The sequence below is a fragment of the Hyaena hyaena genome, unplaced genomic scaffold, assembly GCF_003009895.1.
Source record: "Hyaena hyaena isolate Hyena2069 unplaced genomic scaffold, ASM300989v1 scaffold_1759, whole genome shotgun sequence".
NCBI lineage: Eukaryota > Metazoa > Chordata > Mammalia > Carnivora > Hyaenidae > Hyaena > Hyaena hyaena.
In genome coordinates, this window is record NW_024082398.1 from 93,958 (window position 1) to 121,144 (window position 27,187).

Consider the following 27,187-nt stretch of genomic DNA (forward strand, 5'->3'; position numbering starts at 1 on the left):
CATCAGAATGTTAGCAGTAATTGCCTCTGGAGCCGTGAATTATTGGGTACTTTTTTTTTCTTGACATTTGTTATTAAATTTTAGTTTCAAGGTTTTGTAAGTGTTAACTTTATAATCATTTTTAAGCTTTCTTTTTAACTGCCCTAAGGACTTTGAAACTGCTCACCTTTTCCCACCAGCACCTGCAACTTCATCCTCCAGGGTCACTGCCCAGATTCCCCAGACACTTGCTGAAGTCCGTCCCCCATCAGTACCAACGCCCATCCACTCTTCCTTCCATTAAGCACCAAACTCCTCTCCTCCAGCAAGGACACGATCCCGTCCCCTCTTCTTTGCACTCTTGCTGACACCTCCTCCCATTACAGTTTCTGACAGTCTCTGATCCTGAGAGTGGGACCAGTCTTACTGTTTGTGTTATTTCCCATGATTCCACTCCGTTCCTGTCTTCTGCCTCATCTTCTGCCCCACATGGAGAGCATAAAGCCAGAACTTAACACCCCACACACCCTCCAAACATATTAGTCCAAGTAACCCAATTCACTACGTGCCCTCAGCAGACATCTAACTTAATTCTCACCCAGCCACGCAAAGTAGAATAACGGCCTTAGTTTGGAGCCCAGCAAGCTGCAATTTGGGGAAAGTGAGTACGAATTGGAGGTCACCCTGCTATGCAGTTGACAGAGCCAATATTGGAACACTTAGTCCGGTTCCAAATTCTTTCCACTGTGTGCAGAGATTTGGTCAAGGCTCTCCTCTTACCCAGCGTCCACCCCAGGGCGTTCTTCGTCAGAGGTCACAGAGCATCTCAGTTTCCTGTCCGAATTAGCAGTGGGTAGCAGGTGTATGTGGGGAGGGGGGTGTGTGTGTGTTCACATCCACCTGCATCTCCTCTTGCATTTGGGGTGAAAGTCCTGTCTTCAGGGAAGCCTTTCTGTTCTACACAGCTCTTGGGATTTAGAAAAGTGTATGGGACAAAGGCGTAAAATACAAACATGAAGTTATTTACATTGCCAGGATTCACCCTGGCTTTTTGTGAGGGCTTGAACCCTCCTCCATACTCCGCACCACCAAGACTTTCCTGTCGGACCCTGCCCTTCATGTTTCATTTGCATGTCCGCCCTTCTCCTCCTCTTATGGGACAGACTCACAGAACTGCTGGGCCTGGAGAGGGGCAGGGGAACCCGTTCTTTAACCAGTCTTCTCCACTGCTCCCCACACAATTCTCGCTCACTGTATGTTCTTGACTCTGCTGGCCTTGGCGCTGAGAGCCAGAGGAAACAGGAAAATTATAAGGTCATTTCTGTTGTGCCTGTACAGGCACATCCAGCAGAGCTGAGTGTGGAGCTCTCAACACTGCAGTGAAATAAAAAAGCCACATGACAGTGCCTGCTCCCGCCACCCCCCTTCCCACAAGGTGCTCTGGGGCATCGGAAGCTGTCTCCCAGGCACTTGGGGCCAACAGCCAGACTATAAAGCTGACACTGGAGCACCTGGGTGACTCTGCTGGTTGAGTGTCCGGCTTCGGCTCAGGTCATGATCTCATGGTTCATGGTTCATGGGATCATGCCCCACATCAAGCTCTGTGCTGACAGCTCAGAGCCTGGAGCCTGCTTTGGATCCTGTGTCTCCTCTCTCTGACCCTCCCCCACTTGCTGTCTCTCTGTCTCTCTCAAAAATAAATAAACATTTAAAAAATTTGGCGGAGGGAGGCACCTGAGTGGCTCAACCGGTTAAGCATCCAACTTTGGCTCAGGTCATGATCTCACGGTTTGTGGGTTTGAGCCCTGCATTGGGCTCTGTGCTGACAGCCAGCTCAGAGCCTGGAGCCTGCTTCAGATTCTGTGACTCCCTCTCTCTCTGACCCTCCCCTGCTCATGCTCTCTCTCGCGCTCTCTCTCAGAAATAAATAAAACATTAAAAAAATTTTAAATTTTTTTGAAGTTGACACTGTCCATTGCTTCTGTAAATAATTCCTCCATAAAGGAGCCCTTCTGTGATAAGTGGATGAACACAAGGTACTGAAATGCTAAGTTAGCCTAAACAACAAACAGGGAAATATCTTGTCTGTCCCTCTTTCTACAGGGTGTACGTAGTCAGATTAATAGATTTAGAAAAGATTCAGTTCTCACAGACACATTTAGTGAGTATTTCTATTCCTAGAACAAGAGACTCAGATTTTTAAGGACTTCAAAACAAACAAGTATTATGTTTAGTTAAATATATGTAATTAAGTATATATCAGGTATGAATATACATAAATTCACAGCAATCCAAAAAGCATATGTATCATAATGCATGTATGCATTTGGGCATTTGGTTGGTAGGGGGTGTGTTTGTTCACTTTGCTGCAACAGATTTCTCTTCCATTATGTCCAGTTCAGGATCAGATAATGATCCTCTTTGACCTTGGCTGCAGCAACTTCTTACTCAACATGTCTCAGAGGCAAGGGAAACAAAAGCAAAAATGAACTATTGGGACCTCATCAAGATAAAAAGCTTCTGCACAGTGAAGGAAACAATCAGCAAAACCAAAAGGCAACCAATGGAATAGGAGATACTTGCAAATGACATATCAGATAAAGAGTTAGTATCCAAAATCTATAAAGAAACTTATTAAACTCAACACCCAAAAATCAAAGAATCCAGTGAAGAAATAGACAAAAGACATGAACAGACACTTTCCCAAAGAAGACATCCAGATGGCCAACTGACACATGAAGGAAGCCTCAACATCACTCATCATCAGGGAAATACAAATCAAAACCAAGTGTGAGATACCACCTCACGCCTGTCAGAATGTCTAAAATTAACAAGTCAAGAAACTCAAAGATTGGTGAGGATATAGAGAAAGGGGAACCCTTTCGCCCTGCTGGTTGGAATGCAAACTGGTGCAGCCACTCTGGAAAACAGTATGGAGACTCCTCAAAAAATTAAAAATAGAACTACCCTATGACCCAGCAATTGCACTACTAGGTATTTATCCAATGGATACAGGTGTGCTGCTTCAAAGGGGCATATTGCACCTTAATGTTTATAGCAGTGCTATCAACAATAACCAAAGTATGGAAAGAGCCCAAATGGTCATTGACAGATGAATGGATAAAGAAGATATGGTTTATATATACAACAGAATATTACTCAGTGATCAAAAAGAATGAAATCCTGCCACATGCCACAATGTGGATGGAACTGGAATGTGTTAGGCTAAGCGAAATAAGTCATCACAGAAAGACAAATATCATATGATTTCACTACTATGTGGAATTTAAGAAACACAAAAGAACATAGGGGAATGGAAGGAAAAATAAGATATTAATATAAAAACAGAGGGAGGCAAACAATAAGAGACTCATATACAAAGAACAAACAGCATTGCTAGAGGGGAGGTGGCTACAGGAATGGGCTGGACAGGTAATGGGCATTAAGGAGGGCACTTATGATGAGCACTGGGTATCATATGTAAGTGATGAATCACTAAATTCTACTCCTGACACCAATATTACACTGTATGTTAACTAGCTTGGATTTAAATTAAAAAAAAAAAAAAAAGCAAGTGTGATCCTATTGCAGTGGGTGGGATGGGTCTGCCCTGTCCAGGGACTGAAATGGACACTTCAATCTGAGCAGAAAGGGAAGTCTGGAACAGATGTGCAGCACGCCCTGCTATCAGATTCCGAAAGCCATCATGACTCAGACACACCTTCAGATGCTTTCAGTATTTATGACACTTAGATCAGCGTGGAAGCGCACTTCCTTAGTGGTGCATGACTTACAAGCAACTCACATTCTCTCTCTTAACCCTTCCAGCTGTCTCTGTGTGGTGTGCTATTATTATGATCCATTTTCAGAAAAGAAAACTGCAGCTCAGAAAGTTGGCAGAGCCAGCTCGAGGTCACCCAGCCACCACCAGCAGAGCTGGGGCCACGGCCCACATCCCTAGACCTCCTCCTTGTTGCTCATGGCGCTGCAGCTGCACTGGCCCGGTTACATTCTTGAACTTGCCTAGATACTTTTGGCCCAGGGAGCAAGCAGCCTGGACATGCCCTCTCCAGCCTGCCCACCCCATGCTGTCTTCTCCTGTTTCACACTGAAATGTCACCTGCTTAGGGAAGCCTCCCCTGAATTGCCCAGACTGACCTAGGCCCCACTCCACCCTGCCCAATGCCTTCCCAGCTCACAGTCTTCATCATGGAAAGCACTCATCTCAGTGGCCATTTTTTTTTTAAATTATGGAACCATTTATTTAATGATACACCTTCCTGAGCAGACCTCAAGCTCCATGGTAGCAGGGGCCCTGAGTGTGGTGCTGATTTTCTCCCCCCAACAGGAGCTGCACAGCACCTGCCATCTGGTTAGAAGCTCAAGGGAAGATCTATCTGACTCAAACCTCAGCTGTCACCCTACTGTGTGGAATTATCTCACCACTTCCCAGGCCTGGTCTTCACTGTTTGTCAAAGATCTCCTAGGCATTGATGAAGTGAGATGTTTTCTTCCAGGGAACACATTCTCCACACATTTAAATCCTACCATCACAAGCCTCTGGCAGCTCTACAGGGACAATCCGGTGTGTGCATGAGTTCTCGTCCACGGGGCAGCACTAATGGTGGCCCCTCTGGCTGTCAGCACAGCGAGACCTTACCAGCAAGAGGGTCCTGGGGCTCTTCAGACAGTGCCTTTCCTAAGGTCAGCCTCCTCGGTCTTCCCCCACGATCCTGCTACGAGACAGGGGCAAAGATGGAGGATTTCCAGCTGTGTCTGGAGAAAATTTTCTCTCTGTCTGGATAATCACAAGTAGGATGTGGGAGGAGACAGACAGACAGAAAGAAAGAAAGAAAGAAAGAAAGAAAGAAAGAAAGAAAGAAAGAAAGAAAGAAAGAAAGGAGGGAGGGAGGAAGGAAAGAGAGAGAGAGAGAGAGAGGAGGGAGGGAGGGAGGAGGACTAAGGTGATGGATCTCAAGAAAAGGGCTGATGGCCCTACTGTCCCTGACTGTTGGCAAGCAGCCAGCCCGTGAGCCGGTGTCTGTCCTCTGCCTTCTGTGCTGTGGCCTCAGTCCTAGAGCCGATGCCGTGCTAACAGTCTCTGTCCCCCACCAACCCAAGTGAAGCCGTTGGGGGGAATTCCAGCTGTAGGAGAAGGAATGGACTTTTCTAGCTTCTTCTCAGCATTTTACCATGGGGACTGGGGGTAATGTGGCTTCTAACTCTCGGGACCTAAGACAGAAGAGTGCAAAGTCACTGGCTGTTAATGTTGGGGACAGTGGGCAAACTGCCAGGGAAGAGACCCAAACAGCTCCAACCAGAGGCACGCCCAGAATGGGCTGAGCTCCTACAACCATTCCTCTTGATTTTCTCTCTTCTGGGCATTGAGGGCTGTGCCGGCTCCAAATTCTACCTTGAAGTTGTTTCAACCTTAGAGAATAAAATGTTTGTATTTTTTTCTCAGAGGAGTGGTTTGCTTGTTTGGGGGAGTGGGACAGGGGGGTATATATATCTTTCTTTGGGTATGCTCAATAAATACAAATAAAAAACAAAATTGCTTTATTTCAAAAGGATTTAGAAAAGAATCAATTTAGATTTCAGACTTCTCTAATGATGTGTGGATTGTTCAATTTACAAAAACATAGTTTACAAGAATATTTTATTCTATATTGTGAAGCACATCTATGTATTTTGCTTATTTATAAACAGTCTTTTCATATGTATTTTTTGTTGGAAAAGAGCAAAAAGAGAAAGTCAAATGTTATGTTTCTTTGCTTAGAGGGAGTGGAGAGAAAGAGAGAAAGACAAGACGCTAACAGTATGATGTAGTCATGTCGGCTCTTCTCAGTTGTGAGACAGATTCATAGGCAATATAATTTGGGAAATTCTTTTATTTTTTAAAGTTTAATTTGTTTATTTATTTTAAGAGAGAGGGAGAGCGAGAGTGCACATAAGTGGGGGAGGGGCAGAGAGAGCGAGAAGCCCAAGCAGACTTTGCACTGTCAACACAGAGCCCAAAGTGGGGCTTGAACCCATGAACTGTGAGATCATGACCTGAGCCGAAGTCAGATGCTTAACTGACTGAGCTGCCCAGACACCCCTAGGAAATCATTTAGAGGAATACCTGGGAGGTTCAGTCAAAGGAGCATGTGACTCTTGATCTCGGGGTCATGAGTTTGAGCTGAGCACCATGTGGGGTATAGAAATCACTTAAATAAAGAAAACATATATATATATAGGTGGGGATGCCTGGGTGGCTCAGCCATTTAAGCGTCCAACTCTTGATTTCAGCTCAGGTCATGATCTCACGGTTTTTGGGACTCGAGCCCCACCTAAGGCTCTGAGCTGACAGTGTGGAGCCTGCCTGGAATTCTCTTTCTCCATGTCTCTCTGCTTCTTTCTCTCTCTCAAAAATAAATAAATAAACATTTAAAAATAAAATAATAAAAAAATATTTTTTACAAAAAAAGGAAATTCTAATAGATAAAAGGAGGCAGCAAAGCATAAGTAAAATAGTACAGGACTTGAAGTAAAAAAAAAACAAACAAAACGTAAAGTCAAATCTGCTAGTGTCCTAGCAAATCGCAGCTGTTATGAGCGGGCAGCTTAACACCGGATACCCGGCTTCCTGACCCATAAACGGGAGAAAGTCCTACAGCGGGAACACTTGCTGCACTAAACAGTTATGAGGCTCAAACAAGGTCAAGCACTCTGGAAGCCTGAAGCACTGACAAGAATTAGCACTTAAAATTGTATTATGGGAGGGGTGCCTGGGTGGCTCAGTCTGTTGAGCGGCCGGCGTCGTCGGCTCAGGTCATGATCTCATGGTTCGTGGGTTTAAGCCCCACATCAGCTGTGTTGACAGCTCAGAGACTGGAGACTGTTTCAGATTCTGTGCCTTCCTCTCTCTCTGCACCTTCCTTGCTCATGCTCTGTCTTTCTCTGTCTCTTGATAAAAAATAAACATTAAAAAAATAAAAAATAAAAATGTTTAAAAATTGTATTATGGAAGAGAAGTAAATGAGAATGAGTTTGTATGTAATGTTATAAAGGTAGGAGGCACTCGCACATGTGTGTGCTTGGTTTAAAAACAGAAACATTCAGGGGTGCCTGGGTGGCTCAGTCGGTTAAACTTCTGACTTTGGCTCAGGTCATGACCTCACAGTTCCTGGGTTCGAGCCCCGCATCTGGCTCAGTGCTGACAGCTCAGAGCCTGGAGCCAGTTTTGGATTCTGTGTCTCCCTCTCTCTCTGACCTTCCCTTGTTCATGCTCTCTCTCTCTCCTTCTCTCTCTCTCTCTCTCAGAAATAAATAAAACATTTAAAAAAGAAATCTCTCAGATATAAATAAAACATTAAAAAAAAGAAAAGAAACAGAAACATTCAGTTTTTCCACTTTCCCAGCCCACAGCAGGTCCTTTCTCACCATCCTCCACCAGCAATTGTCCAGAAAGCCCCAGACATGGGAAGTGGCAAGCTCAGACGCACTGCCTCCTCTCACTGCAGAGGCCCCAGGCCTCCTCCCTCAGACTCCACCACTGCACCCAGTCCTGAACCCACCAGGAAGCGCCCTGGGAACCAGCCCGTCTCTGCTCACCTTCCTCATTCTTGAAATGGGAAACACCCTCCTGGTGTTGTAGGGATTAACTGAGATAATCACATAGGTGCAAATTTCAGAGCCCACCCTTCATTTCCCTAAATTCCCCTCAGGCACATCTCAGCCCAGCCCTTCAACCTTGGATGGCCAGACCCATGATGGACAGGATGGGTTTTTTCTGTATTCTTCCAGAGATAGATTATGGCTGTTTAAACAAATAAGCTTCCCCCTTACAACACTTACGACACTTTAGTTGAGGGGGTTGCTCCATATAGAGACACAGAGTCCTCTCTCTCGCCCTATTTATTATAGCAAAACGATATTCCCCTGGCTGGCTGGCTCAGAGTTAATTCACTCAGTCTACTTTTGATAGACCCTGAAATGCTTCTTCTGCAATTATAAACAGTACTGTGTTGGATAACTTTGTACATGTGTCATTTCCTACATGTGGGAATTTATCTATAGAATCACTTTCTAAGCAGTAAAACTGGGTGAATTGTAAATGCACGGGTATCACCAAACTAGAATCCAAAGGGGACTCAGGTGCCCGGTTGGCTCAGTCAGAGGAGCATGAGACTCTTGATATTGGGGTTGTGAGTTCAAGCCCTATGTTGGGTGTAGAGATTACTTACAAATAAATAAACTTAAGGGACGCCTGGGTGCCTCAGGCGGTTAAGTTTCCAACTCTTGATTTCAGCTCAGGTTATGTTATGCGAGTAGCTGCTCTCCCCTGCTAGAACCTCCAAACAAGCTCTCAAGGCCCATTTGTAGGAGAACGTAGGGTAGTCAAGCTTCAGACACATCCAAATGAGGCGCTGCATGTGGCAGTCTGCCTTTCTTTAATAAATACATAAATAAATAAGTAAACACATAAATAAATAAAAATTTTTAAAAATTTAAATCTTTAAAAGGGGTGCCTGGGTGGCTCAGTTGGTTAAGTGTCCAACTCTTGATTTTGGCACAGGCTGTGATTTCATGGTTCATGAGATTGAGCCCTGCATTGGGCTCTGCACTGACAGTGTGTAGCCTGCTTGGGATTCTGTCTCTGTCTCTGTCTCTCTCTCTCTCTTCCCCTCCCCTGCTCGTGCATGTGCTCTCTTTCTCTCTCAAAATAAACTCTCTCTATATATACATATCAAGGGGGGGGAACCTTGGCTAAAAAAGAGAACATTTTCAAGAGGTCTGCTCAGAAAGGTGAAAACAAAGGATTCAGGATGCTTTTCCTATGGATGTGTCGATATTGCTGTTAAGTGACTCATAAGAAAATACTATTATTATTGGTTGATACCTCCCATAACTACCATTGAAAGTATTACAGGTACGTAAAGGAAACTTAGCTGGCTGAAGTTTTGTTTGTTTGTTTTTCGTGAGAATACAAGGTGTGAGCCTTCATAATCTTTGCAGTCTGGTAAGGTAGTTTTAAAACTGGAATCCACAGGGGCGCCTGGGTGGCTTAGTCAGTTAAGCGTCCAGCTTTCGCTTAGGTCATGATCTCGCGGTTCGTGGGTTCAAGCCCCGCGTTGGGCCCTGTGCTGACTGCCAGCTCAGAGCCTGGAGCCTCTTTCAGTCTGTGACCCCCTCTCTCTCTGACCCTCCCCTGCTCACGCTGTCTCTCTCTCTCTCCTAGAAATAAATAAAACATTTAAAAAAAAACTGGAATCCACAAAGATGGAAAAATAATCCATACTTTGATTTTATTATGTAACAACCAAAACATATATTCTCTTTTAAAATTGTTTTAACGTTTATTTATTTTTGAGAGAGAGACAGAGTGGGAGTGGGAGAGAGGCAGACAGTGGGAGACACAAAATCCAAAGCAGGCTCCAGACTCTGAGCTGTCAGCATAGAGCCTGACATGGGACTCAAACTCACAAACCACAAGACCATGACCTGAGCCGAAGTTGGATGCTTAACTGACCGAACCACCTAGGTACCCTTGCTTTTAGAATTTTTTAAATAAAAAAAATGTTAATGTTTATTTATTTTTGAGAGAGACAGACAGAGTGTGAGCAGGGGAGGAGGAGAGAGGGAGGGAGGCACAGAATCTGAAACGGGCTCCAGGCTCTGAGTGTCAGCACAGGGCCTGACGAGGGGCCTGACTCACAAACCGTGAGATCATGACCTGAGCCAAAGTCAGACCCTTAACTGACTGAGACACTAAGGCGCCCCACATACATATATTCTATGGCCACTAACTAAAATCTCATGTCTCCTTAGTCTGAGGTGGAATTACTCAGATGCTTAAACACATGGTGGTTACTAGCAGAGGAAGTTACAAATTTAAAATATGTCTGGTTAAAAACAAAAATGAAATGAATTATGCATGAATTTAGCTTTGTTGCTAAAAACCTCTCCAAACAGAGTTCAGGTTGGGACAAATAATGAAAGGTATAGAAACCAAAACAAAAGCTATAGAAACGGTAGAGAAAGGCTAGAGGACCACAAGGTCAGGGTCCCCAAAAAAGCACCTGAATGTCCCCACGCAGCAGCAATGTCTGGGAAAGGACACTGCTCTGCACACTGCGGCCCGGCTTCCAGGCCCGGCCGACCTTGGGCCGCTCACACGCCTCAGCGTCATCATCTCAACACAAGCATCTGGTCCACAGACGTCGCGTATTACTGTGAGGTCAAATGCAATCATGGAAAATGTTTTGAGTTAAAAACTCCACATGAATGCCGATCAGTATTTCCTCCATCGATTGGCACCCGATACCTGTGTTACACACGATCAGGTCCTTACACTGAGTTCACAGATGGATCAATATTTCAGTAAGTACAGCCCGTGTGCAACTTTGGTGGATGACTGACTGATGTGTCGCCCACGGAGTGCTCCCCCTGCCGCTGCTCCCTGTGGGACTTCATCCAGCTGGACCGGCCCCAGCTAGTCCCCCCAGAGCAGTAAGTCGTGTGAGCACCAGATGGCACTCGTCACCAGGAGAGCCTGAGATCCCTTCAGAAACTGAGCATTTTCCCTTAAGGAGCTTTTGTTCAAGTTTGTTCACTTTGTAACTGAAAACACAATCATTATTATAAAGACCATATGGTGACTGTGAAAATGTACCAAACAGTGTAAGAAATAACAGGAAATCTCCCATTTCTGGGAAGCCTCATACTGGTGTCCTCTCCCTGGTTTCAATGCAATAGTGTGTAGCCCCACTGAGCAACTTGGAATCACCCCCAAAAGTACAACCAGACCAACACAAAACCACTTCCCATGTCTCTTCCCCCCCTCCAGACACACACATGTCCACACTCAGCTCCATGATCGTTAAGTTTAAGTCCCTAATCCTCTTGATCGCTTACTTGGCTTCTTCCTAAGGCCTGAGGGAATAGCATTAACAGACTGACTGAGCTGGCTGGACTTCGGGGTGTTAGGAAGTCAGTAACTGAATCAACAGTTTCAGTTGATCAACAAGCCTATTAAACATCTTGCAGTCAAATATATTAACATATAGCGTGCACACACACACACACACACACGATGTTTTTTCTGGGATAAAATTGTAACTATGTTTTCCTCCTTTATCCAGTGACTTAGCAACACCAACTATTCCCTGTGCGGCCAAGAACCAACAGCAAATGGGAACCAAAACCCTGGTTGGCCATAAGGTTCATTCAACAAAAAGAGCCAGTTTAATTCAATTTGATTTGGCTCAAATTTTTTAAATGTTTACTTATTTATTTTGAGAGACAAAGAGAATGGGTTGGGAGGGGCAGAGAGAGAGAGGAAGAGAGAGCAACCCAAGCAGGCTCTGCACTGTCAGCGCAGAGCCCGACTTGAGGCTTAAACCCATGAACCATGAGATCATGACCCGAGCTGAAATCAAGAGTTGGACGCTTGACTGCCTGAGCCACCCAGGTGCCCCTTAGCTTAAGTTTGTAAAATCTGGACCCCAATTTTTTTCATTCGGCACTCGGAGAATCCCTGAGTGCCCCAGCCTGGGCGCTGTGGGTGCAGAAGCACTGTCACTCGCTGGTGGGGAAAACCCGCGTGTCCCCTCCTGGGAGCAGGAGGCAAGATGGTGCAGAAGCAGGACTCGGTTCCTGGACCTGTGGGTCTTGGAGGAGGCCATGCACATGGCCAGTGAATAGGGAGCAGGGAGGGGAGGAGGCCCTGGTTCAGTGACCTACCTTGTACCTGGGCCCTGAAAGGCAGCAAGTCCATTTCCTCCCCCTCAGGATCGCTCCTCCGCATGACAGCTCCCTCCAGGCCGGCAGACACCTGAAGCCCCTCATCAGCACACCAAGCCTGTAATCCAGAATTCAAGATCCGAAGTCAGAAACAGTAACATCTGAGTTAACACATTGGTGTGATCTAGATCAAGTACAAGTGTAAATATTGAGCTCGAGGGGCTACAGCCTGAGGGGGAGGAGAGCACAGGGGCTGGGGGCCCAGGCTGGGATCCGTTTACTCATTCATCCTTCCAACCCGCTCAGCTCACTCCTCTAGGAAACCCGCGCCTGCAGCAGGTAGGGAGCGAGGGAGACCCTGCCCCCTCGCCCTAACGTCCTGGGCGCAGGCTCTGCCCAGCGGTGCTATTATGGTGCTCGCGGAGCCAGACGCGGGCTGGGCCCCCTCGCGTCCCGGCCGCGGGGAGGGCGGGACGATCCCCCCCCCCCCCCCCCCGCAAAGGTAAAGACACTGAGGCTGGAATTTGCGCCTGGCCGCTGACCACACAGATGCAAGCGTCCGCACACTCTCCTCTGGGTCAAGACTCCGGAAGGGCACACCGTGTGCCAGCGCCCCAGGAATGCCGACTGTCCCCCCGCCCGGTGCCTTCCGCTGGGAAAGCCTGCGATGGCCAGGCAGCGAGGCGACGGCAGAGACAAGTGCCCGGTTCCAGACGTTCAGCAGCGCGTCTGCCCAGCGTCGGGAAGGCACGTGGGGACCAGCGGGCTCTGGGCAGCTGGGTGCTGCGGGTGGGGGCACTACGTCCAGGCCAGGCCGCAGCGGGGAGACCGGGGCGCGGCTGCACCTGTGCCCGGCCCCGCCGCCTCTTCCCCGCCCCCAGAGGCTCGGCAGCCAATCGTCGGAGGCGGCGGCGTGACGTCACTGTTGCCGGGCAAACCGGGGGCGCGTCGGGCCTTCCCCTGCGGGGCCCGCGGGGACGTGGGGCCGGAAAGCAGACGGGAAAAGCCGGGGACAGAGACAGGGAGGCACGGAATGCATATTGTCGCAGGGCCCTGCAGCTAGGAAAGGCCCCAGGGTTACCCAGGCTTGGCGGTGCAGCGGGGAGGGCGGGAGGCCCAGCGCCCTGGCCGTCCGCTCAGAACAACCCACGCTGTTCCCACCTCCCCCCAGGGACCACCGGAAACATTGCTGACTTCCAGAATGGCTACAGGGAAGACGCAGACATGGGGAATGATGTGCGTGGTTAAAACGTAACCCTCCGGCAGAACACTGCTGCTTCTGTGCTGTCCGTGCTGGGCTCTCGGCCCCTTCCTCCGCGGACACCCGGCCGCACACGCGCTCACAGGCCCCGCCTGCCCGTGAGACACCCTCCCGGGCCCTCGGCCCCCGAGCCTCTGGGGACTGCAGACCAACGTAAACACACATGCCTTGCACATTGGAAGAAAACGTCAAATTCCCGTCGGTACTTACAGCCCTAGACGCAGTCCCAGAAGCAAGGCCACCGCAGCGCGAGCAGCACGTCCGCAGGAGGCGCTCACGGGTCGGGCTGCTGTGCCCGCCCTGAGTAGGGAGAAGCTGAAGCGCAGCGGGCACGCTGGGGCAGGCACGAAAATGGAAGGCGCAGACACTCGTTGACCCAGTGGCTCCTTGGAGTGGAAGGCACTGAAGTCCGTGGGCACACGGCCCCGCGCCTCGGAGGGGGCCGGCGGCCTCCCGTGCGCTGTGTCATCACCTTCAAGTTCCTAACAGCCTTCTCTCTCCGTCTCTGTTCTAAGTGAAGTCCGAGGACATTGCTCCGGGCCGAAGCCCGGGCTGCAGGCCCTTCCTGGTCTTCCGCTGTCCCCGCACCCGCAGGACAGCCTCCCAGCTCCCAGGAGACACTGACTGCGGCCTCTGCGCTGCGCTTTCCCAGGAGGCGCCGGGCAGAGGGCAAAGGAAGGGTCACACCTGTCAGGACGAGTCTGGCTGCCTCACCCCTTAGGTATCTGTTCCCTGGAAGAATGTGACATTAGACAGCAAAAACAAAAACGTGCCATCAAGACGGATCAAGGAAAGACTCCTCCCTTGCTGTTAGGACAAAGGGCCTCAGAGTTTCACTCTGTCCGGAGACCCTCACATTATGTCGCTGGCCCTGGCAGACCAATATTCAAACCATACGTCAGCACACAATACTCACGGATTTGTGCTCTTACGTGACGTATAACCAAAATATAGTCTCAGGGTGACACAATGAAAGCAAGAGCCTTGTCTGTCTTGCTGAAACTTGTATTTTGAGACCCTAATATGAAGCGTGACACAGAGGGTTTTTTCTATGAAAAAATTCATAATTCATTTCATTTATATTATTCATTTGTATTAATTGAATACAGTTTTTATGTAACCCAGCAAAATAGACACTTAAAAAATTGAAATAACCTAAATGTTCTGGGAAAGTTAAGTTTGACACATTCATGCAATTAAATACTATGTAGCTGTAGAGGCAAGAACATGTTCTGAAGGTAGTCAGATGAAAGATCTCTGAGATAAATGATTGCCACTTATGGGGTGCCTGGCTGCTGTAGCTGGTAGAACATGGGACTCTTGATCTTGGGGTCCTGAGTTCAAGCCCCATGTTGGGCGTAGGGCTTACTTAAAAAAAACTTAGTACTCTTTATGCTTAAAAAAATGCAAGGTGAGGGAGTGCTTTCTCCTGGAGCCTCCTCCAGTGGGCGTATGGGGAAGGGTTCAGGGAAAACAAGGTGGTTCTGGATGGCTGGGAAGGAGGTATGTTATTTTGTGCCTTTGTATTTTGAAACAAATGCATATGAATAAGCAAGTAAACAAGGACTAACATTTGGAAGTAGAGGAGAGCTCAGGTATGTGTTAATGTGGGATTACACATTGTTCAGCAAACACAAGAAGCAAAGCAGTGTGCCTGGTGTCCTTTGTGTAGGATACATGTATGTATTTTACGTGTTGTCCGGAGGAGTTTACACTGTATGTCATTCCTACGACAGACGTATCGAGTGCTCACTGTTTCGCCTGTGGACAGCAGCCGGGTTAACACACAGGAGCTGTATTTAGGGTGTGTTTCTGCACACATGACTGTGGACCCGGCCTGTTAGCAAACATGAGGAGAGGTGCAGATTGAATGCACACTACTGAGGCTGAGGACAGCAACACACACAAAAACAACCCGAGAATGCCCGTGAGGTCACATGACGTGTGCTGTGCAAACTCAGGGAAGGTGACATTTAAGTGCAAAGGGAAATGTCCAGCTCTGACCAGCACAGGGTGGCTTCACCTCATGCACATCCTGCTCCATGTCCAGCAAGCACCTGGTGCCCCTATACCCCCAGTTCTGTAAATGATGACACTACTGGCTCCCTTTAGGCTGGTGGCCCCTCCCCTTGTTGAAGTCACCTTTGCCCCAAGACCCCCACGTCTGCTCCCCCAGCTCCAGGACCTGAGGTAGTGGAGAACTCACAGGTGAGTGAGGGGTAGGTGACCAGCTTTGGGATAGAAAACCTGGTTTCGATGCCAGCCCGAGGGGCGCGACCTTGAGCACTTCACTTCGGTGGTTTCATTTCCTCATGTGTAGAATAAGAGTGATAATGATTTAACATTTGTGTTACTGTTGTGAGGCTTAAATGAATTAATACACGGAAATCACTTAGGACACTGCCACATGGAAGCACTCAGTAAGGTGTTTTGTGGTGTCTGTTAGTTTGTTTTCAGAAACGCCATTACTTCTCCAAAGTGGCGTTGATTGGCTGGCGTCTGGCCCTCTGCTCTCCAGACCCTGCAGCTCACCTGGCGCCAGCCAGCTTTGACAACAGGGTGATTTCAGGCACCCCACGACCCCTACGCCGCCCTGGGAGTGAGCTTGTGCACAGCTCTCCCTCCTGGACAGACATGCACCATGGAGGAAGAGCACCATCGCAGGACACTTTGGTTTTCGGGAGGAAGAACCCCCACTGGGGAGGCAGTCACCCAAGCACAGAGGCTGCCTTCCCACCCCTCGCCCCTGCAGCCCCTGGCTCTTCTGCTCCCAGCTCCAGAGCAGCCAGCCTGTGCCCAACTGCAGCAGCCTTGCAGAGGGAAGGGGCCCAGGCACGCCGACCTTTCCGGTCTCCCAGCTCCTGGGGCTCTTCCCCAAAACCAGAAAACGGTGCTGCCCGATGCAACTTTTTGTGATGATGGAAAAGCCTCTCTTTGTGCTGTCGGATGCGTCAGCCACAGCTCATGTGCTGCTGAGCCTCATGTAAAACAAGGCTGGTGAATCTCAGAACTCAATTTTAAATTGTATTTCATTTCAATTTGAATGACTACTTGTGGCCAGTGATTACTGTATCAGACGACATGACTTTGAACTCTGTCCTGACCCTTTTTTCTTATTTGGTGAGACGGTGTTGCTTCAAGATTGGCAAATATGGTTTTCAAATTTGATGACTGATGTGGAGATGTTGGGGTTCAAGAGTGAACAGTCAAGAAAGAATTCAAGAAAGAAAAAGAGGGAGGTTTTATGAAAGCACGGGGACAGGACCCGTGGGTGGGAAGAACTGCACTGGGGTTGTGAGGAGTGACTAGTTATCCACCCTCAGGCTGGGACGGGGTCAGGGACAGCGTAAGTCTGTACAGAATTTGGGAGCAAGTGTCCAGGGCGTTGAGGGACTAGCTGCTGTTGGGAGAAGGTCATTGACTACAGTGTAGTAAAGCCCCAGTCATGAGACGCTCCAGATGTGTAGGGGGGGCTGTAAGCTTGGAGGGTGATTGCCGGCATATATCCTGGAATGGGGGGGGGGGGCGGGAATAAAGGAGGCTCCCAAAGGGATGTTATATGTTAAAATGGATGCTGGGCTAATGTCCAGCTAAGATTGCCTTTTGCCTCCAGCAAAGTATTAACCTGGGGGCAGCTGAGATCCCAGAGGACGGTCACTGTTTCCAGTACTCGTCAATGGGCTACAGGTTATAAGGCAGTTTAATTTTTCTTTTCTCTTGCTTTTGTTCTCCAGTCAGTGATGATACTGGTCTTACCGTTCAGTGAGCTGCTGCGTAAGGAGAAAGGTTGTATTTCTATTCCACATCTCCCCTTTCCCCTGTGACACAGAGGCCATCAGAGCATGATGTCACACCGGGGGCATGTGTCCTCGGCGGCTATGCCGATTGCCGGCCACCGGCCTCCACGAGCTTCCTTCTTACACGGGGGCCTCTCTGAGCTCAGGCCACCTTCCTCTCCTGATGCTCCGCTCATGACCTTCCCAAATGTATTCCCTGGGAATGGGTCTGGCACACACCTGAGCGTAAGGCAGGAGGTTGGGTTTGTGTCAGAGAGAGGGAGCTGAGAGGTCAAGGAGAGAGGCCTGGCCGTGACCCTCATGAGTCTGCAGAAATGTCCTTCCTTTTCTAGAAGCCAACAATAATCCTCCACGCTGGCCAACGGCAGGAAGAGCTGGGTTGGAGGGACACCACTGGCCCACGGACAAGCCTTTCTGCCGGGAGGGGGACTGAGGCCCAGTACCAGGCAGCCTCCGCTCCACAGCTCGGAGGGGGTGGGGGAGCCAGACCCTGGCCCTCCCCGGGTCAGTAGCCCTTTTGTGTAAGTGCCTGGCAGGGATGACTCGGGCTGTTCCTGCTCTCCCTGGGTCCTCCCCTCGGGCGGTGTCAGAGGAAGGGGACACGCACTCTCTGCGGGGGGCTCTCTGTCCCCAGTCACAGTGGAGATGGCAAGTCCATCGGGCTCCCCTCCACCCAGCTGCCTTCCCTCCCTCCTCCTCCTCCTCCTCCTCCAGCCATCTTTCAGCTACGCAGGTAAGAGTTTTTTGTTTGTTTTTTTTTTTCTGGGGAGACCCCGGGAGACCTAGAACAGAAAGGCTGCTTCCCCAGGGCTCACCTCCTTCAGTTCACCCTCATGTTGTCTCGCAAGTGGCCCGTCCATGCTGACACGGTCCCTCCCCAGAAAGCCTCGCTGGCTCACTGCAGGTTTCAGAGGAGAGTCCAGACCCCACAGCATGGCCTTGACTCAGGCCCTCCTTGACCTCATTCTGACCCATCTTTCCAGCGTGGGTTTCTCATCAACCAAATGGGCAGACACTAACCTGCTCTCAGGGCGTGATGCGGTATGACATAGTAGTTCCTCCCCCTGGGAAATCTTTGTAAGTGCTGAGCGGCGCGTTATACTGGAGCCCTGCTGTCCTGTGCTGGTGGCAATAGAGACATAGAAGAGAGAGTCACAGCCTCAGGGAGCCAGCAACGAGGAGGCCCAGCCCTGTTCTCCCTGGCCAAGCCCTAACGGGCGGCGTGGAGAAACCAGCAGCCGGGAGTGTGGCTGACGCCTTCCACCAGGGAGAAGTTTGGGAGCATGGGCTGAGGCAGAGGGGAGGGAAGACACAGAGCCGTCTGCGGACATGGTGTGGACCAGAACACAGGACTGAGGGGTCAAAAGTAAACCCTCGAGGGGAAAGTGGGGGCAGCTTGGCTCAGTTCAAACAGGAAGCCCCCCCCACCCTAAGAGTTAAACTGCAAGGTGCTGGGCCACGTCCCAGGAGGGAACCCACAGGCGAGGGTGTCCGGGATGCACACGCTGGCAGGAGGGTGGCCACACACCAGAATGTCCCTCCCGCTCGGGACACTCACAGCTCATCTGTACCACTGTTCCCTGCTCCCAAATTCCATGTAAAATCTGGTGTCTTCCCTCAATGCTGCAGAGAGGCCCCTGAGACTGGCCCTCTGACAGCCACTGTCTTCTCTTGGGTGTCTGGGACAGGACAGTTCAGGGTCATAGGGCCCGGCCACCCCATCCGGGCGCTGGTGGGGGATGAAGCAGAGCTGCCGTGCCGCATACACCCTGGGAAGAACGCCACCGGCATGGAGGTGGGGTGGTACCGACCCCCCTTCTCCAGGGTGGTCCATCTCTACCGCAACGGCCGGGACCAGGACGCGGAGCAGGCGCCCGAGTACCGCGGGCGGACGGAGCTGCTGAGGGACAGCATGGGCGAGGGCAAGGTGACCCTCAGGATCCGGAACGTCAGGTTCTCAGACGAAGGAGGCTTCACCTGCTTCTTCCGGGACCACTCCTACCAGGAGGAGGCCGCGATGGAGCTCAAAGTGGAAGGTGAGAAGTGCCCCAACTTGGGTGGGGGCAGGGGAGACTTCAGTCCTCCTCTCAGCGGCCCTGAGATCCCCCAGCCAAGCTCCGCAGCCCCGGGAGAGGCATCAGGCGCCCGGGAGGCTCAGTCGGATACGCATCTCACTCTTGACTTCAGCTCAGGTCATGATCTCCCAGTTTCTGAGTTCGAGCCCCAAGTCAGTCTCTGTGCTGGCAGTGTGGAGCCTGCTTGGGAGTCTCTCTCTCTCTCATTCTGTTCCTTCCCCTCTCACACTGTCTCTGTGTCTCTCAAAATAATAAATAAATAAACTGAAAAAAAAAAAGAAAAGAAAAGAAAATACTGCTTCAGAGCCATGCTACCTGGCTTGGAGGCCATTAGGTAGTTGAATGATAAAAGCAAGCTGCGAGATGTAGGAAACAAACACAGGACTTTATGTGTTTGAACGTAGATGTAGATGCAAATATACTGCAATAAGGTATGAAAGAAAACCCATAAGAAAGTTCAGGGAATGTGGTTCACTTTGGGGGGTAAGAGGAGAGGAGGGAGAATGCAGTGCAATCCAAGCGAAGGAGAGACCGTAATTATCCATATGATCATACTTATGCATCCATATAACAGAGCTTCTAGTATGTGGGTATGTAGAGAGAAAAATAAAGAAAAGGTTTTTTTAAAAAATATATGAAACAATGATTTTCAGATATAGGACAACAGACAGTATAGGAAACGGATCTTTCTTTTTTTTTTTAAGGTTTATTTTTGAGACAGAGAGAGATGGGGACACAGGTGGGGAGGGGCAGAAAGAGAGGGAGACACAGAATGCCAAGCAGGCTCCAGGCTGTGAGCTGTCAGCACAGCCTGATGCAGGGCTCGAACCCACGAGCCCGAGAGATGATCAAGACCCGAGATGAAGTTGGACGCTTAACTGACTGAGGCACCCAGGCGCCCCATGGTTTGTTTTTTTTTGTTTTTTTTTTTTAATTTTGAAGGAGAGAGACACAGATCATGAGCAGGGGAGGGGCAGAGAGAGAGGGAGGCACAGAATCCCCAGCAGGCTCCAGGCTCTGAGCCCGAAGTGGGATCAAATTTACAAGCTGTGAGATCATGACCTGAGCATAAGTCGGATGCCTAACTGGCTGAGTGACCCAGGTGCCCCTAAAGGAAAGTTTTCTTTTTTTCAAAATTTATTTATTTTGAGAGAGACAGAGACAACACAAGTGGGGGAGGGGCAGAGAGGGAGAGAGAGAGTCCCAAGCAGGACCCTTGCTGTCAGCACAGAGCCCCACTTGGGACTCCATCCCACAGTGAGTTCATGACCTGAGCTGAAATCAAGACTCGAACACTTAACAACCAAACCACCCAGCCTCCCCCAAAGAAAAGTTTTTTAAAGGTTCTTTTTAAAAATGTTTTTAATGTTTGTTTTTGAGAGAAAGGGAGAGACGGTGCAAGCAGGGGAGGAACAGAGAGGAGACACAGGCTCCGGGCTCTGAGCTGTCAGCACAGAGCCCGACGCGGGGCTCGAACCCACAAACTGAGATCATGACCTGAGCCGAAGTCAGACGCTTAACCCACTGAGCCACCCAGGTGCCCCTAAAGTTTTTTAGATAAGATAAAGAAAAACCAAAAATAAAAAAAACTGACAAATAGAGGCAGCAAACCCCAAAATAATTCATTTGTTCTTATTTCATGCCACTAGAGGGGATGGTGGCTAATGTGAGAGTTGATCCCAGTGTTTGGAATGTCTTCCTGTTTGTTTGTTATAAACAAAGGCGTCATTCCTAACCAGTCAAAATGACCAAATCCTAGTAGAATGAATCTGTACGGCCCTGAAACCACATTCCTGGTAAACGTGGCCCACGTCTGGACGCGGCCCCAGAAGGAGACGTGCCTCCTCAGGGCCTTCTCTTGCTGTTTGTACGATGGGTGACTCGGGCACGTAGGCTTTGGCCTTATCACAGGCTGCTGAAGACGTGGACAGGGTGAGGGGAGAGAGAGCGGGCTTTCCTGTAGAAGAACAGAAATGTCTCAAGGGCCTGCGCCTCAGGCCTTTCCCTCCTCCCACCCGCTCTTCAGACAATCGGTCACTTTTGTGTGCGGTGCCGGGACCAGGAGCCGGCATTGTACGCGGATAACAAAGCGCTGCTTCTGGAGAAGGGTGGCGGGGACGAGAAGCGGCGGCTTTGTGAGCCACAGAGTGCGCGCACAGCTGGCCTCGGGGCTTGTACCTGCAGCGAAGGGGGGCCCTTCCCTCTCTTGTCCGTCTCGTCGCAGGAAAGGAAGGAAGCAGGGAAGAGAAGGGGGGTGAGAAAGGAAGGAGGGGAGGGGGGAGGGAAGGAAGGAAGGAAGGAAGGAAGGAAGGAAGGAAGGAAGGAAGGAAGGAAGGAAGGAAGGGGAAGCCAAGCTCCCCTTCTCTCTGCCTCAGGGGAGAAAGTTTTTCTTTGATCCTCCCATTCCAACCCCCTTCCTCCCCTCTTAGAGTCTGCTGGCCTAAGAGTCTAAAAAAAGAATGATTTACAAGTAAACAGGACACCACCCGCCTTGCCTGGGGAGCCAGGAATCTGAGAAGAATCTAGGACTGAAAGGAAACTCCCCCTCCTTCTCCAGATTCTTTTATCTTTCTTTCCAGCTTTTTTTTTTCTTGTCAGTTTTGGGATTTTACCACTTGTCTCTAACCCTTTCTTTAAACTCTCCAGTTTGACACTTTGGAGCGTAGGAGAAGCAGACAGAATACTGCAAGGAGCCAGCACACGCCACCTTTCCGCCAGGATCAGCCTGCTTCGCGCGGCCCTGCTCAGCCCCCTCCCCAACGCAGTCGCGGCGCCAGCCCTAGGCGGCAGTACCGGCCCATTGCTAAATGCTTGGGAACGTGTAGGGGCACCAGCCCAGCTCAGTCAGGGCAGCACGGGACGCTTGACCTTGGGTCGTGAGCCCCACATTGGTGGTACAGTTTACTTGGGGAAAAAATGTATTACTCAAATGTAAGATGAATCAATACTGTTATCATATCTTCTAAAATTAACAGAAATTCCTGGGGCGCCTGGGTGGCTCAGTGGGCTGAGCGTCCAACTTCAGCTCAGGTCATGATCTCACAGTTCGTGGGTTCAAGTCCCTTGGCAGGCTCTGTGCTGACAGCTAGTTTGGAGCCTGGAGCCTGTTTCCGATTCTGTGTCTCCCCCTCTCTCTGACCCTCCCCTGCTCACGCTGTCTGTCTCTCTGTCAGAAATAAATAAAACATTAAAAAAAGAGATGATGTTTATATTTTAAAAAAATAATAAAATTAACAGAAATTCCTTAATATCAGCAATACCCCACTCTGTGTTCAAATTCCCCTGATTGTCTCACAAATATATTTTTACAATTGCTTAGTTTGAGTCCCACCCGATCGAGACCCACGGCTCGGTGCTTGTCCTGTGGAGTTTCCCCGGCTCCAGATTTTGCTGACGTAATGCTGTGCATCATGGGGCTCCACCTGTATTTCTTGTAAACCAATAGAGAAGTACAGTCAGATTCAGGTTTAATTTAATTTTCAGGCTCTCATAGCTGATGCTGTGCAGTCCTTATTGCTTTACTTCAGAAAGACTCATAAACCCTCGCTTTCTCTTTTTGTGATTCTAATCCTTGGTGAGGGGATAAAGGTGTGCAAAGCAGGTACCTGCTAATTCATGTCTGCAGGTCACCTCTGGTGAGAGCTCTGAGAGCAGAGTTGGTACTTGCTTCCAGTCCAGTGTAACAATGCACACGAGCCGTAATCTGCAGCTTCAAGACGTTTATTCCTAAGAAGCCCTCCTGGACAAGCTGCTTGCGGTAACTGAGTCCCTACTCTTGACGGCAGTGTCTTTATCTAGCCTTGAAAGGAAGGAGCAGGAAGAAAAGGGCTCGACCCTTGCTGGGCACAGAGACCAGACAGGCTGAGCTCTCGCGCACTCGTGGTGCGGAGCCGGAGGCCAGCCCTGCCCCACCTACGGCCCCACCCATCCTCAGCCATAAACCCTGTGCGTGCTACTTTCTCAAAAGTTCCACAAGACGTGTTCTTAACCTTTCTCTACGTCACCCCTGTGAGGGACCCCTTCTCTTTTTTATAAGTAAGCTCTACGTCCAACATGGGGTTCGCTCACGACCCCGAGATCAGAATCACACGCTCTACTGGCTGAGCCAGACAGGCATTTTGCCCTTCCTCAGAAGGATGTTTTGAATGCAAGGAAACGTGCTTGTACTGAAACACAGTTATCAAAATGTTAAAACAACAAAATATGGAGTGGCCCTGATACTTAGTGTAATTTCAAGATAGTAATGAATGTGATATTTTGAGGTTTGCAATAACTCTAATGTGATGAGATATTTGTGGTTTTTATTGAGACAAAGTCACAGGTTCTGTTCACAATACTGTGCGGTGTTGCTTACAGACGTGCTAATTGAAAGAAATGAGGAATTTCAGTTTAAAGGTTACTAAAAATAAGTATGCGTGTTTTCCTGTTTAATTCCGCAGATCCTGACTTCCTAAACGCCCACTGCGCCCTAGTTCAGGCTTAGGCCGCGTTCTGTCTTTAAGATTAGCTGGACTCCCCCCCCCTCCGCCGGGTGGGCTTTAAGATTAGCTGGACTCCCCCCCCTCCGCCGGGTGGGCTTTAAGATTAGCTGGACTCCCCCCTTTCCGCCGGGTGGGCCGTCATGGGTCAGTCTTCCTCCCCTTAGGACCCTTCGCCGTGCCCTGCGGCCTCTAAGCCCAGACCCGAGTCTTAGCGGGTTATCAGAACTGGCCTAGGAAACAGCCTTGAGAATAACCAGGCCTGGGGCGCCTGGGGGCTCAGTCGGTTGAGCATCTGACTTCGGCTCAGGTCATGACCTCGCGGTTCGTGGGTTCGAGCCCCGCGTCAGGCTCTGTGCTGCCAGCTCGGAGCCTGGAGCCTGCTTCGGAGTCTGTGTCTCCCTCTCTCTCTGGCCCTCCTCTGCCCACGCTGTGTCTCACAAATAAAACATTAAAAGAGAGAGACAGAGAGAGAATAACCAGGCCTCCCTGGAAGCAAACCCACTTTCTCTTCGAGGCCACGCTCAGTTCTGTGTCTTCTTTGGCCCCGGGTGACACTGGGTCCTGCCTGGACAGACGCGCCCAGCGCGGTGCTGGGCCTGCAGCCTGGTTCTGCCTTTCAGATCCCTTCTACTGGATCAACCCCGGGGTGCTGGTGCTGATGGCCGTGCTGCCCGTGCTCCTACTGCAGACCACGCTGGGCCTCGTCTACCTCTGCCTGCAGCGCAGACTGAGAGGTACGGCTGGACGTCGCGGGGCTGCCGGGGACCCTTCCTGGAGCTCAGCGGGCCTCTTAGAGCTCCAATGACGAACTGATGTTTGGTTTGGAGTGACTTCTGGGCTCAAAAGTCCATGATGACAAGTGTTACATCTTACCTGGTGCTTTTGTTTATGTAACAGGACTTGCATTTCCCTCTGAGGTAGGGCCGATGTAGAATAGCCCCATTTTACAGAGGACACACTGAGGCCTGGAGAGGTTCAGTATTTACTGAAGCTGATGTGCCTTGTAAGGGGCAGAGCTGGGCCTTGCCCCCACGTTCCAGCCCCCCAGCCACACAGGGAGAGTGAGATGAGGGTCGGACGGGTCTGTGTCTGGCAGAGGTTTAACAAGCACCACCCCGTACTAGGTGCTCAAACTTGTTTCCTCCTTTGTTCAGCACTGAGGGCTCATGTTCAGCCGTCAGTGTTTTTGCCCCGAGCGTCCATCCTAAGCCTTCTGTCAGGTATTCTCAAAGCCAACACGAGGGACCTTCTCCCCCATCCACCCCGGGGCCCAGGATGCCTGGGCCTGCAGGCGGGCACGCAGGTGGGAGCAGCAATGGGGTCTTCTCGATCCCCTTGAATTCCGCCCCGGGGTACCCAGTGACCTTCACTGCATGAGGCTGAGCAGGAACAGCCAGGGGCGAAATCCGGCTCCAGCACGGACAGGAACGTCACCACCCCCCCCCCCCACCAGTCTTGTCCGAGGGGATATTGAGATGCAAAGCATCCGGTTGGGAGCCCACCTCAAAGTACTTGCTCCGCGGAAGGTTTCATTCCTCCAGTCCTCATTCAGATGGGAAGTGGCTTTAGATTTACAAACTGACAGCCCTGAGGGGTCCAGGGGCCGTGAGAACAGAGAACCGGCCAGGAGAGGGGCCCGCAGCAGTGGGGGAGCCCTGACCGTAAAGCCTGGGCGCTCCCGCCCTCCCCGGGCTGCTGGGGGTGGAAGGGCCCCATGCGATGCCAGCGCTGGGACTAAAAATGTTGCCTTTCTCTATTTTAGGAAAACTTCGGGCAGAGATAGGTGAGTTTTAGTCTCGCTCCATCTGCCGCCCCTCCCTTCTGGTTTTGGCCCTTTTCTCTGACACCCTCTTTGGCCCCCTTCGCACAGAAACTGTGCAAAGTCGGCTTCCCCTGCCTGCTGCCAGCCGGGGCGAGGCAGTCCCTCCGTGCCACAACTGGAAACAGTTTTAAGAGCTTAAATAACAAAGGCTCATGTGTTCCCTTTCAGAGAATCTCCACCGGACTTTCGGTAAGTGCTGGGGCCCCGGTCCCCGAGTCCTCCGGGGTGGCCCGGGCAGTAAGAGGCCTCTGCCTCTTTCTCTGAGAAAGTCACCATCTACCCGCATGTAGGATTGGTGATGGCAGCAAATTCTCCTGTCACACTTCTGTCCCAAGCGCCACACTAACAGCTCTCCATGCTAACCCGTTCTGTAGGAATTACAGGGACTTGCTGCACATCATTTCCCTTTTCAGACGCTACCGAGGGGAGGTAAACCCATCCTTTGCACATACACTTGAGGTCTAGTTGGGGAGGCGATAAAATTAACTGGAGAACAAAGCACTTATGTGTCACCACCTGAGCTCACATACTGGAAATGAGTTTTCGAGAGCACAGAACAAGCAGCCGTCTTGCGGGAGAGAAGCCACCAAGCCCGATAGAACGGACAGTCCCCGTCCTGTCTCCACTGCAGGCCGCCCAGCGCCTCGGGACAGCGCTGCAGCAGAACGCAGCCAAACAGTGGCTGCGTGGACACTGCAGAAATTAGAAGATGCCTGGGGCCGAGCACCCCTGCTCCCCAGGGCCACACACACACACACACACACGCACACAGACACCAACCCAAAAAGGGAGGAACAAGACCTGTGTTTTGTAGGGTTCATACAGATTCTTTCTGTCCCGTGAATCTCCTCAGCACTCTGGCAAAGCCTAATGGACCCTTTTCCAGAATAATGTTTTTAAACGTACACACACATCACCGACACAGACGACGGCAAAGAAAACCATTGAACTGAAATACAGGTATCAAAATATAAACACATTTGTATTTGGTAACATGTAATCTGTAATATAGTAACAAATGTTTTTTAAATAACAAAAATGCATTAAATAAGAATGTAGCAGCAGGCCTGATAACTTATAATTTCAAAACATTCACAAACATTTTGAGATTTCAGTAACAACCCCAACGGGAATGAAAGTATCTGTGGTTGTCATCGGCGATAAAGGTCACAGGTACTGCTGATGACTGCTGTGTTGCCTACATTTTTAATGGAAGAAACTGCTAAATTCAGTTAAAGGTTGGTGAAAAGGAAGACATAATGCTTTTCTCCTCCAAGCTCACGACCGCCCTGAACTCTCCGCAGACCCCTGTAGTGTTCCTGGACCCCAGGTTGAGAAACCCAATAATGAACAGAGCTGGGTGGGCGGGGCTCCAGCGGACACACATTAGTTAATCTTGTCTGTTCTGTGACGACCCAGACCCACACTTCCTGAGGGTGCCCTGCTGGAAGATCACCCTGTTCACGCTGGTGCCGGTGCTCGGACCCCTGCTTGCCCTGGTCATCTGCTACAACTGGCTGCATCGGAGATTGGCAGGTACACAGGGCTGCAAGGATGACCTGAGTGATGGGGACCAGGTCGTCCCCGAAGAGGGAAAGAGTGGGACCAGGGCTTAAGATGCAGAGAACCGGATTTCGTACCTCCTGTGTCCCCAAGGCCAACCCCAGGCTCCTCAGGGACTATGTGGGGAGGGGACACACCACCTTCCACCAGTCATTTATTTCTCTTTTTTTTCAGGGCAATTTCTTGAAGAGCTAAGTAAGTTTTCTTCCCCTTTATAACTGAGAACAAAAGCCAGAAAGGCAGAAAGAGGAAGCGGGGTAGCCAGAAAGGCAGAAAGAGGAAGCGGGGTAGCCGAGGGAACCCAAGGGGGAAGGTGTGGGGGGGGGGGCTCCCACAGCAGGGGCAGCTGGAGGGACCCCAGGGGGAAGGCGGAGAGTGGTGGCCATCCCCCCCACCCACCCACCCCCGCTGCTAGGACTCCCACGCTGCCCAGGAGCCACCCTAAGCCTCATTCCAAGACCACCCACGGAGAAGAGAGCCCC

The 27,187-nt window shown here is 50.2% G+C and overlaps 2 protein-coding genes across 4 annotated transcripts in view; one reads left to right on the plus strand and one right to left on the minus strand.

The window, feature by feature from the left end:
• GABBR1 (gamma-aminobutyric acid type B receptor subunit 1) overlaps positions 1–13,583 on the minus strand; it is a 40,960-nt gene extending 27,377 nt beyond the window's left edge. For both annotated transcript variants that reach the window (XM_039224747.1, XM_039224745.1), the window contains exons 1-2: positions 13,178–13,583; positions 11,707–11,824 (exon numbers count right to left, since the gene is read on the minus strand). In XM_039224747.1, the coding sequence (XP_039080678.1) occupies positions 11,707–11,811 (105 nt within the window). In that variant the 5' untranslated portion in view covers positions 11,812–11,824; positions 13,178–13,583. The remainder of the gene's footprint in view (positions 1–11,706; positions 11,825–13,177) is intronic.
• A 3,460-nt stretch (positions 13,584–17,043) lies between these two features.
• The window catches only part of MOG (myelin oligodendrocyte glycoprotein), a 10,893-nt gene continuing 749 nt past the window's right edge, over positions 17,044–27,187 (plus strand). The window contains exons 1-8 of one of the 2 annotated variants that reach the window (XM_039224750.1): positions 17,044–17,497; positions 18,453–18,800; positions 23,941–24,054; positions 25,083–25,103; positions 25,311–25,331; positions 26,562–26,678; positions 26,880–26,944; positions 26,975–27,181. In XM_039224750.1, coding sequence (XP_039080681.1) covers positions 17,410–17,497; positions 18,453–18,800; positions 23,941–24,054; positions 25,083–25,103; positions 25,311–25,331; positions 26,562–26,678; positions 26,880–26,923 — 753 coding nt within the window. In that variant the 5' untranslated portion in view covers positions 17,044–17,409 and the 3' untranslated portion in view covers positions 26,924–26,944; positions 26,975–27,181. Of the gene's footprint in view, positions 17,498–18,452; positions 18,801–23,940; positions 24,055–25,082; positions 25,104–25,310; positions 25,332–26,561; positions 26,679–26,879; positions 26,945–26,974; positions 27,182–27,187 lie in introns of those variants that run through there. The other variant, XM_039224751.1, reaches the window with a different exon arrangement.